The 12398-nt window shown below is 41.7% G+C and overlaps 1 protein-coding gene across 1 annotated transcript; it reads right to left on the bottom strand.

Moving 5' to 3' along the window:
• Window positions 1–371: 371 nt before the first annotated feature.
• On the bottom strand, window positions 372–5566 carry oser1 (oxidative stress responsive serine-rich 1). The gene is made up of 4 exons (XM_034165903.1): window positions 5159–5566; window positions 2884–2990; window positions 1571–1678; window positions 372–1221 (listed from the first exon to the last, which is right to left on the bottom strand). Exons 2-4 carry the CDS (start codon window positions 2988–2990, stop codon window positions 555–557), a joined length of 882 nt encoding a protein of 293 aa, XP_034021794.1. The 5' UTR covers window positions 5159–5566; the 3' UTR covers window positions 372–554.
• Between the last annotated feature and the right edge of the window lie 6832 nt (window positions 5567–12398).

Genomic DNA, 12398 nt, shown 5'->3' with positions numbered 1-12398 from the left:
TTAATTGATTGAAAATGAAATCACATTGGTGACGGAAGCTGCTGCTCCTGTGAACCGCTCATCATAAACCCGCCTTTGGGGTTTGAGATTTTTGCACCGTGTGAATTGCAAAGTGAACCTGAACATGCCCCAAACACTTTCATAACGCTGGTGTTTCCCGGCTCCTCATTGGCTGAGCACACCTGTCCATTAATTAGCTGTAGGTGGATCAGGGAGCATTTTCTGTACATGCAGGAAACTTTCCACAAAAATGGGAAAAAGCTCTCACCGTGCAGAGTTATTTTAGCACAGCTCGTGCTGATAGTTACTTCAAAGAAAAATGAAGGAAAAAGGCTTAAACTCAGAAGAGGGGAAACTGAAACACTTTCAACTCCGATAAAAGACCTGTTTATTTTGTACGTTTGAATTTATTCTTGTGTGATCCATATTTCTACACAAGACCAACACCTTGTTTTCATCCTTCTCCCAAAAACTGAAAGAATTCGACATTAATACTTTCCTTATTTCATATAGTCTCTCTCTCTGTCTGTCTTTTTTGTCCTTCTGGTTTGTTTTTATGTGTACATCATCTCAGCCATGGTGGACATTTCCTTGGGGATGTACAGATAATACTCCATGTAGCCACAGAGGTCCTCTATATTGAAGTCGTCCACGCAGGCGCGCGCCTGCTCCGAGCACGAGCGAGACAGCGACGGGGCCAACGCGGCCGTGCTGTGAGTCCTAGAAGAGTCCTCGTAGCTTGGGAGCGTCCGCTCACATGAGAGGGCATTGTGGAGCCCCGTGAAGGAGAAAACATCCTTCACCTCCTGCACTGGATGCTGGTGTAGGCACTGACCTGCAGGTGGTTTATCTTCTTCCCTCTCAGAATTATAGCGTTTCCCTAAGTCTGTAAATCCAGCAGGTTCAGGTTTCTGAGGTGGTCCTGCCCCCTCACGGGTATGTTCCTCTGTGGAACTGAGTGAATGTGTGAATGTTGGTGTCACGGGATTAATGCCACAAGGAACCTCCTGTAAGGATGTTGAAGACATTCCAGCTCCAGAACAGCCTGGGATTCCTGAAGAAAAGAGCACTTTCTGGGCTGAGACACCTCCAGCATGGGCAGACACTGCAGAGGTTTCCATGGTGCTGCAATAAGTGAAAATCGGGGAACGAAGAATCGGGGACTTGGACCTCCGACGCCTCTGGTTTCTGGACACTCCTCTAGAGGATTTCCTCATGCACCTAGCGACACAGCAGAGGGGAAGACATTTTTTTCAATATAATCTTTTCTGTTAATCGAGCATTTGCATAAACGGCTCAGAGTGAGCAGACAGTTCACGACAAACGGCCTTCAGTACGGTTTGGCATCAAGCCCTCCTTCCAATAAGGCACCAATTTCTATGTGCCACCAGAACGAATTGGAACATAGATTTTGGTACCTCAGTCTTTGATGTTTTCTTACCAAATAGCACAAAACCAGCGTGATGGAAGGGAAATTACAACTTTTCAGAAGCTAGTATGTCACATGCTCAAGTACACCAGTTACAAGACACCACATCCACCAACTGGCACAGCAAACTCTCAGACTTACCCACGCCTGTTGTCTTTAGGGGAGCTGAGTTTTGGCTTCACGCTGCTGCTGTCATGAGAGGACCATGGATTCACTCTTGGCTCTGAAACACTCACAACCCCTGGTAAACTGGAATAAAGACAAAGTCAAAATCAGTAGTCTGAGTGGGATTTGTTCCTGGATCATTCCATGTCAGTTTAGCCACAGGTGTATCATGGAATTAGCTTTAAAAATAAAAACACCCTCACACTGCAACTTGGTGTAGCCCACAAGTTAGTTTCCTACTCCCAAAATGATCTCATATGCATAAATTATATATAACAACAACAATAACATACATACATACATAAACTTTAACCTTTTTGTTTTGTGTAATAGGTATATTTCTGATCTTTCAAGCTTCAAAGCCCAAACAAAAATGGCACCAGAGATGCTAAATTTTGTACGCTGGCTACAATATTTCCACTTTGATTAGATATGTTTGCAGAATTTGTCTGAACCACATTTCAACAGCTGATATTTCACAGTTTTGTAATCATTCACGCACACCACAAGAATAAGTAGCGTCTGCATTGATTAGAATAATAATGTTGGCAGAGTACAAAATATTCAAAACAGCTTTTCACACAGTTTGGGACCAGGTTAATGTCACTTGGCAGCAGAGCTCCCAAAAACAAAAAAAGTGCATTTGCTGTCAAATCAATTTTATAAGCTATAAAGTCGATGCCAATCCCAAATGAACTTTTGGAGCCATGTTGGATCAGAATGTGGCAACCTGAGAGCACACGAAAGAATATCATACAAAATCTATTTAACACAGACTGTTTTACAGGCAGCACGTTATGTTACTTCAGATACACCAAACTGATTGCCTCTTAAATAGGGCTGGTCAAAAAACAACATTCACCAAATGTGAAGTGTGCAAAACTAATTGGATTCTGTCATTTTTCTCAGGGTCACCACAGTGGATGCGCATGTCGACACTCAAAGTGTGGATCTTCTCATTGGTGAGCGAGTACATCAACCTCCTGCACCACCGTGCTGCTCACCAAACATGAAGAATAGTGCCAAACAAAAGTTTGGACACATATTCCCATGGAAATGTCCCATCAAACACCTCAATTATGTAATTATACAGACACACACACACACACAATATATATATATATATATATATAGAGAGAGAGAGAGAGAGAGAGAGAGAGAGAGAGAAATATGCATTTTAATATAGCAAAAAATAAATAAATAAATAAATAAAATTAAAAACATCAGTAAGGTGAATGATGATGGAAATGTTATGGGATGTATATTCACTCATCTAAGCGGACACTTACCTCTCAGGGTCAACCTTCAACTTTTTAAATGCTATCTGCAGTGACTCTTCACCGTCACTACTTCCTGCATCCATGGCAGCACGAGGCCCCTTTGACCAGCCACCCATCTAAAAACACAAACATACAACCACAAATCAACATGACTGTGGATGTTTGGCCAACAATTTAAGATGAAAATCTATAGAGATGAAAGAGATATAGAAGTAGTTCACATTGCTCACACAAAGCCTGCTCACAGGCGAATGAAGCAACCAACAGGCGTGAAAAAACTCACGCATGCGCAGGAAGGTTCAAGCTTGGCTGATGCAATCACACGTGATTCAAATCCATATGGTTTTTGCAAAAAATAAAAAGGTCAGATACTTTTCTAACAGACCACGTACACATAACACAGTGGGCCCAAAGCAGTTAAGGGTCCCAACCTCATGCAAGTCACATTCAACCTAAAATTAACAACAGATCTTGACCGTAACACAAACTTAACATCTAGCTGCTCCACAGCCGGGACCCAAATATAAAAGTTACCTGTATGGACATATAGCTCAGAATTCATGTATCTGGACTGACTTGTTTTTATGAATTGGACAGTTTGTTGCATTAAAATGACTAGTATTAGTAGTTTTTAATGATAGTTTTACTTTGTCTGCCTACAGTAAAATAACGTTGTGTTTTTAGGTTATGTTTTAACCACAAATATTTGTTTTTATTGTTGTTTGTGTGATTTTTTTTAAATTTGTGTTGTTTTTAAATCTTGTATTTTAAATTGTTTAATGCCGCGCTCACATGCGAGCGACGGCAGCGAGAGGTTGCCATGTAATCCCTATGGAAGGACACATTATGGCGCCACAGAAGTCCAAGCCACGCAATGCAACGCGAATAAATCGACACGAATAAAGCAGTTTTGAGCGATTGGCGCATCTGTGGCGCGATATCACGTTGCATCGAGTTGTGTCGCCCTCTCCCCCAAGTTGAAAAATCTGAACTTTTTTGTCTTGTCACACGGCGATGACCAATCAGGGACTGGCTATGTAGTGATACTTGATGTGGACATGTCCTGTCTCTGGCAGCCAGCCTGTGTCCCTTTTGTCCTTTATTTATTTAACACAATTATGACAGAGTTTGAGGGGAGAGCAATGAACTGCAGCAACAGCCAGTTTTTTTTCCCTTGTTCACATGTGTGCGTGCGAACGAATTGTAGGTGAAGATAATTTTATTAACTATGCTGACGTATAATAAAACAAATGGTGACTGGTTTATAACACAATTACGACAGAGTTTGAGGGGAGAGCGATGAACTGCAGCAGCAGCATCCAGTTTATTTTTTTCTTTGTTCACATGTGCGCGCGCGAATGGGACAGGAGGTCCTCACTCCTTGCTCACACTGCCTCCGGTGTTACCGTTGCGGGGTACAGATGCGGGACCCGCAGAGAATCCAAGTCATTAGAAAGATACAAACCTCTCTCAGTGGCCACGGAGCTCTGTGGCTGAGGTTACCGAGACCCTGCGGCGCTGCGGATTTTTCCGCAAGAAGTCTATCCTTGCGGGCTGCCGGAGTGCTCCGCATCAAAACTGCGAGAGTAGTCTCTGGACTTGTTGCCACAGTTGGCCGCAGCTCCACACACCAGACGGGGGGCAGTGTGAGTGGCCCGCTGCAGCGTTTACAGAGCCCGCAGACTCCGTAAGCGCATCAGAGCCAGTGAGAGCAACTGAGTCCTAGAGAGGCAGAAGTACCGTTGAAAGCGGCCGTCATCCAGACGCAGCTCCTGCAGCAAATTATGAATTTGTGGTGTTGCGTGGCGTCCGGTGTGAACGTGGCATAAGGACCACATTGGAAATAGGTGTTTTTATACTTAAATATCCTCACTCTTATTTGTAACTTGTATTTTTTTACTGATCTGAATTTTACCAAACAAATCCAATCCAACTCACAGTCCAAGCTGACACATCAATTTTTGTTTTGTTAGTCCTGCAATTCACGACTAAAAGCACTGAATATATGATGATAAAACCGAAAGTTAATGAGAAGCCATCATAAGACTGTATTTTCCCTTCACATAGTCAAAGCAGTTGATTATTTCTATCTCAATCAACTAAAAACACAAAGCATCTAAGAGAAAGTATTTCAAAGCCACAAGTCTGTTTGAATTATCAGGTATAATTTCATAATTTACTTATTAAAAAAACAGGAAGCTAATTTAGCAGCTAAGCTAACTCCGCTCACACGTCATCGTTCAACTCTACAAAAACGTTGCAAAAGAGCGGAGATTATACTTACTGTTCGGAACGTCCTAATCGCTGAAAATGGAAATGTTTCCAGGATATGCGAAGTTTTATTCGGAAATGTATTAGTCGGCTCAGCTAACTGTGGCTAGTTCAAGAGGCTAGCTGTAACTATGTACGCTCGTTTCAGTCCAAAACACGACAGTTACGGCTTAAAAACACTACTCTGAGACAGCCTGACAACGAACACAAAAACCGTCCAATACCCAGCACAGAATCTGAACAAAAAGTGCAAAGATTCAACAGAAATACAACACCTATTTGCTAAGTTATCCTTGTTTACAGCCGAACAACAACGCGCAGGACACAAACAGACAGACTACAGTTAGTAGAGCGGACAGACTGCTGTTCCCTCGATACTTTCGACTGCCATCTTGGGAGAGGGTTACCTAGCAACGAGAAGTAAACAAACACTGCATACGTAAAGGCTACACCACACACTCCGTACAATCCGCTGAAGCAAACTGGCGACCATCTTACCACTCCCAACGTATGCTGACTGCACATAGACAGCTTATTAGAACGCCAACAATTTCAAGGAATAACTGAGCTGATTCTCTCATTTACTTATTTTTGTTCTTCGGATAATGTAAGATTGATCTCTCCTAATCTATGCATGCTATGATTAGCTATTTGATTTATTTTCTTTCTTTCTTTATTACTTTGACACTTTCTAAACCTTCTATTCTCACTTACTCATAGCTCACTGGGACAAATACTCAATACTATATATATATAAAGCTTGCTGATGATTCCACAAAACTTGTATAAACTTTGATTACAGAATGATAATTTTTAGTATTGACTATTTGTCCCAGTGAGATATGAGTAAGTGAGAATAGAAGGGAAGAAAGTGTCTAAGTAATAAAAGAAAGAAAATAAATTAAATAGCTAATCATGGCATGCATAGATTAGGAGGGATCAGTCTTACATTATCCAAAGAACAAAAATAAGTAAATGAGAGAATCAGCTCAGTTATTCCTTATACAGAGATCAGAGGGCTGCACACATCACGTACCTTGTTAGCCATAAGTTTCTTTGTTTAAAATGAATATTGTAAATTTCTGAATATGTTGTAAGCAATAATAAATCATAATAATAACTTGTTGTAAACAGTTAATTGATAAATTTTATTTTGCCAAGACACACACAGTTACACACAAAAGAAACTAAAAACACCACATTATAATACAGTAATTTAAAATCACGTCTTAGCAGGGAGCCCTAAAATAACAAAATTTTGACTTGTAGAGAAGCTTGAATGTTCGACTGGACTGGGTTGCTTGACGCGAGGACGTTTCGCTTCAAATCACAGAAGCTTCCTCAGCTAAAATTCTTGCTCTGGAAGTCTGACTTCTGTCTGACTCTTGTAGAGAAGAATAAAACAGAAGCCAACAAAAGCTGGAGTTTTAAACCTAACCAGACCCCTTCTACTGAGAGGCAGACTGCTATAGGCTAGTGACTAAACAATAGCTCTAATTAGCAACTATTGTGCTCTAGTTAGCACACCTAATGGCAGGACAGCTGTCCCTCTAATGATGGGATGGATGCCTTTCTGATGGCTCCCTTGATGACGTGAATGACTCATTACCATGAACAAAAGACTGAAACTCCTTTGACCTGAGTACCCCATTGTAAACAGGGGATAAATTGTGTCTCAGACCCCCTCCCGGGTTAAGGCTGGGTTTCAAACGTTTCACAAAGAATGCCTCCTTGACCCCTCTGTCAAACCATTTCTTCTCTCTGGCTAATATTTTAACTTCCTTGTCCTTAAACGTGTGGTTAGTGTCTTTAAGGTCCCTTCTCTGGGACTTCTGCACTTTGTCCAGGGACCATCGTGGGTCCCCACATACTGTGAGGACTTTCCAGACACGTTGTTGTTCTTTAGCCCTTCCCTCTGCAGTTGTGGGCACCTGTAGAGCTCTGTGTTGAAGCGTCCTGATCACCAGGGATTTGTGTTCAAGGGGGTGGTTTGAGCCAAAGAGCAGATATTGGTCAGTGTGAGTTGGTTTTCTGTAAACCTCTGTCTGGAGCTGCCTGTTCTCTCCAATCGTAACATCACAGTCCAAGAAGGCTAAATGGTTGTTTCTGGCATCCTTATGTGTGAACTTGATATTGGCATCCACCGAGTTGATGTATTCTGTAAAGTCCTCAACTTGCTGTTGCTTGATTTTAACCCATGTGTCATCAACATATCTGAACCAGTGACTGGGAGAGATGCCCGTGAAAGACGTCAAGGCTGTCTTCTCCACTCGCTCCATGTACAGATTGGCCACAATGGGGGATACCGGAGACCCCATCACACAACCATGAATCTGTCTGTAGTAATTCCCCCTAAACAGGAAATACGTGGTGTTGAGACAGATCTCCAAGAGTTGGCAGATGGAGATCTCTCTCAACACCACGTATTTCCTGTTGCAAGTTGAGAACTTTACAGAACACATCAACTCGGTGGACGCCAATATCAAGTTCACACGTGAGGATGCCAGAAACAACCATTTAGCCTTCTTGGACTGTGATGCTACGATTGGAGAGAACAGGCAGCTCCAGACAGGGGTTTACAGAAAACCAACTCACACTGACCAATATCTGCTCTTTGGCTCAAACCACCCCTTTGAACACAAGCTCGGGGTGATCAGGATGCTTCAACACAGAGCTCTACAGGTGCCCACAACTGCAGAGGGAAGGGCTAAAGAAGTGTCCAGAAAGCCCTCACAGTATGTGGGTACCCACGATGGTCCCTGGACAAAGTGCAGAAGTCCCAGAGAACAAAGAGAACAGATAGACAGGAGACGGAGACAAGAAGAAGAGAAGTGTCTCTCCCTTATTTAGCAGGAGTAGGGGAAAAACTACAGAGGATCTTCAGACAGCACAAAATCCCAGTTTACTTTAAACCGGTTAGCACCTTGAGACAGAAATTAGTTCACCCTAAGGACATGATCCCTAGTTACAAACAGAGCAATGTAGTGTATTCTATCAGATGTCAGGAAAACTGTAACGAACACTACATAGGTGAAACGAAGCAACCTTTACACAAAAGGCTATACCAGCACCGCAGAGAGGGCGCCAGTGGACCTCAGTCTGCAGTTCATCTCCACCTTAAAGACACTAACCACTTGTTTAAGGACAAGGAAGTTAAAATATTAGCCAGAGAGAAGAAATGGTTTGACAGAGGGGTCAAGGAGGCATTCTTTGTGAAACGTTTGAAACCCAGCCTTAACCGGGGAGGGGGTCTGATACACAATTTATCCCCTGTTTACAATGGGGTACTCAGGTCAAAGGAGTTTCAGTCTTTTGTTCATGGTAATGAGTCATTCACGTCATCAAGGGAGCCATCAGAAAGGCATCCATCCCATCATTAGAGGGACAGCTGTCCTGCCATTAGGTGTGCTAACTAGAGCACAATAGTTGCTAATTAGAGCTATTGTTTAGTCACTAGCCTATAGCAGTCTGCCTCTCAGTAGGAGGGGTCTGGTTAGGTTTAAAACTCCAGCTTTTGTTGGCTTCTGTTTTATTCTTCTCTACAAGAGTCAGACAGAAGTCAGACTTCCAGAGCAAGAATTTTAGCTGAGGAAGCTTCTGTGATTTGAAACGAAACGTCCTTGCGTCAAGCAACCCAGTCCAGTAGAAGATTCAAGCTTCTCTACTATGGAAACCACCTGGACAACTGAGAGCCTACACAGAAAAATTCTGACTTATTCCCATTGTGGACCTACAGATGTCCACGATTTGACAGAAAAAAAGGAAAGGGGGAAAACCCCCTTATATCACATAAAACAGCATTGTGAGAGACATTCATTCAATAAATGATAAACAGTGTAATTCCAACACGAGTTATTTAAAATGAGAGGTAAACACTTGAGAGGTAAACCTACATCTATAAACCTACATCTATAATACAGATCAGGTTAAAACTTAAAAAAGAAAAAAAAAAGACAAGTCTCCAATAAAAGATAAGATAAAACTTTAGTGATCTCACACAGGAGAGCCACACAATATATCTTCATTCAAAATAATTTTTCATACATTTGATGGTTGACTGTCCCCGTCTGGAAGTAAACAGCGAATACGTTGCTTTGTGTGTTTTGTGACGTCACTCGTTGCCTATTCCAAGATGGCGGCCGGAGCTGTCATATCTGACGATGACGATATCCGCTCTAGTTGTTTAAATCTCTAAAAAGGACACAGCACGTAAAGCACGTAAAGGACAAAACTGTGCACTTGGTGCCAGTTCAAACCACGCCCCTTTACAACTCCCTCCCCCCTTCCTAACAGACCACAGCTGGATCAAATAAGAAAGGATAAACAAATCAGTGAATAAAGTGCAAGAAAAGGCCGTAAAAAATAATAATGTCAAAATTATGTGAAAACACACAACAACGACAAATTAAGAAATTTCTGAATGTGTCATATATGTACGGTATGTAGATATTCGTGAAGCTCAAAACATACTTTTTATATGTTTTATAATGTGAAAAACTGAATAACATTCCACAACTGGCGATCAAAGAGGTGCAATATATAATTTGAAAACATGCTTTCATGCACACACACACACACACACACACACACGCACACACACACACACACACACACACACACACATATTTATATGTATAAAACACTTGCACATTGCCATACATTGCCATGGAACCTTGGGGTAATTTTTGATCCTACGTTGTCCTTTGACCTCCACATTAGAGATATCATGAGGACTGCTTTCTTCCACCTGCGAAGTATAGCAAGGATTCATCCTATTCTGTCTATGGCTGATGCTGAGACCCCAATCCATGCATTTGTCTCTTCTAGATTGGACTGCTGCAATGTTCTATTTTCTGGTTTAGCGCAGTCCAGAATTAAGGACCTCCAACTGGTTCAAAATTCTGCTGCCAGACTCTTGACAGGAAACAGAATGTTTGACCACATTACATCCATTTTGGTGTCTCTTCATTGGTTTCCTGACTTTGTGAGGTCGGATTTTAAAGTTCTGTTATTAACCTATAAAATTATTCACGGACTAGCACCTCCCTACTTAGTTGACCTAATTAAACAATACGTACCAGCCTGCCCTCAGCTTTTTCAGGGTGCAGAATCAGTTTGTGTCCATAGAGTGAATAAAAAGCCTGCAGGCTATAGAGCCTTCTCTAATTGTGCACCTGTTTTGTGGAATAATCTCCCTATGGAGATAAAACAGTCAGGTTCTGTAGAGACATTCAAGTCCAGACTTAAGCTGCTTTTATTCTCCCTTTTGTATTCTTCCCTTTTGGCTAGCATACTGGCATAGTATGTACTATGCTTCCTATCCTTTTAAATTTAAAATTTTATTAGTAACGGAACAGGTCTCAGCCTCAACTTTATCTAAATTCTGGGTCTGTTAGTGAAGCTTAGGGCTAGTGCCCGGCAATCACCGGTGCATTTTCTCTGCTTTCCTGTCACTTTAATGCTGATGAATTATATCTGTGGTGTGGTTCTTCAGGCCTGCTGATTCTGCTCTTTTTCTCTCTGTCCGAGGTATGGAGGGAAATGCACAGGAGAGGAGTCTGTTGACAATGGGATGCTGGACTGACCGAGAGATGCCATGCCTGAAGCTGATGCAGCTTCAGGCATGGCATCAGCAGGATGTTTTTGAATTCCTTTTTTCTGTTTCTTCAGCTTTGTAAAACTTTGTAAAAAACCTTCTAATGGTTAGAATGGCCTAAGCAGTGGGTCACCCCTCTGAGTTTTAGTAGGGGCTCTAAGCCTCAAAATCGTTCACTTTCTGATAGAAGCGCCAAATTTTGCACAGAGATGTGTTTTGATATAAGAAACAGATTTAGGAACAGTTCCATTGTCACGTATGACTGGAACAGTATATTTCAGCCATTTTTTCAAAATGGCCGCCTATAAAGTTATAATAGCTCATTTTAAATCAAATCAAATCAATTTTATTTATATAGCACCAAATCACAACAAACAGTTGCCCCAAGGTGCTTTATATTGTAAGGCAAGGCCATACAATAATTACGTAAAAAAAACCCAACGGTCACAACGACCCCCTGTGAGCAAGCACTTGGCGACAGTGGGAAGGAAAAACTCCCTTTTAACAGGAAGAAACCTCCAGCAGAACCAGTGCTCAGGGAGGGACAGTCCTCTGCTGGGACTGGTTGGGGCTGAGGGAGAGAACCAGGAAAAAGACATGCTGTGGAGGGGAGCAGAGATCAATCACTAATGATTAAATGCAGAGTGGTGCATACAGAGCAAAAAGAGAAAGAAACACTCAGTGCATCATTGGAACCCCCCAGCAGTCTAAGTCTATAGCAGCATAACTAAGGGATGGTTCAGGGTCACCTGATCCAGCCCTAACTATAAGCTTTAGCAAAAAGAAAAGTTTTAAGCCTAATCTTAAAAGTAGAGAGGGTGTCTGTCTCCCTGATCTGAATTGGGAGCTGGTTCCACAGGAGAGAAGTCTGAAAGCTGAAGGCTCTGCCTCCCATTCTACTCTTACAAACCCTAGGAACTACAAGTAAGCCTGCAGTCTGAGAGCGAAGCGCTCTATTGGGGTGATATGGTACTATGAGGTCCCTAAGATAAGATGGGACCTGATTATTCAAAACCTTATAAGTAAGAAGAAGAATTTTAAATTCTATTCTAGAATTAACAGGAAGCCAATGAAGAGAGGCCAATATGGGTGAGATATGCTCTCTCCTTCTAGTCCCTGTTAGTTCTCTAGCTGCAGCATTTTGAATTAACTGAAGGCTTTTCAGGGAACTTTTAGGACAACCTGATAATAATGAATTACAATAGTCCAGCCTAGAGGAAATAAATGCATGAATTAGTTTTTCAGCATCACTCTGAGACAAGACCTTTCTAATTTTAGAGATATTGCGTAAATGCAAAAAAGCAGTCCTACATATTTGTTTAATATGCGCATTGAATGACATATCCTGATCAAAAATGACTCCAAGATTTCTCACAGTATTACTAGACATCCGGGTAATGCCATCCAGAGTAAGGATCTGGTTAGACACCATGTTTCTAAGATTTGTGGGGCCAAGTACAATAACTTCAGTTTTATCTGAGTTTAAAAGCAGGAAATTAGAGGTCATCCATGTCTTTATGTCTGTAAGACAATCCTGTAGTTTAGCTAATTGGTGTGTGTCCTCTGGCTTCATGGATAGATAAAGCTGGGTATCATCTGCGTAACAATGAAAATTTAAGCAATGCCGTCTAATAATACTGCCTAAGGGAAGCATGTA

Source organism: Thalassophryne amazonica, chromosome 3, assembly GCF_902500255.1.
Source record: "Thalassophryne amazonica chromosome 3, fThaAma1.1, whole genome shotgun sequence".
Lineage (NCBI taxonomy): Eukaryota > Metazoa > Chordata > Actinopteri > Batrachoidiformes > Batrachoididae > Thalassophryne > Thalassophryne amazonica.
Note: the sequence above shows the minus strand (reverse complement) of the source record. Positions and strands in the feature narration are given on the sequence as shown.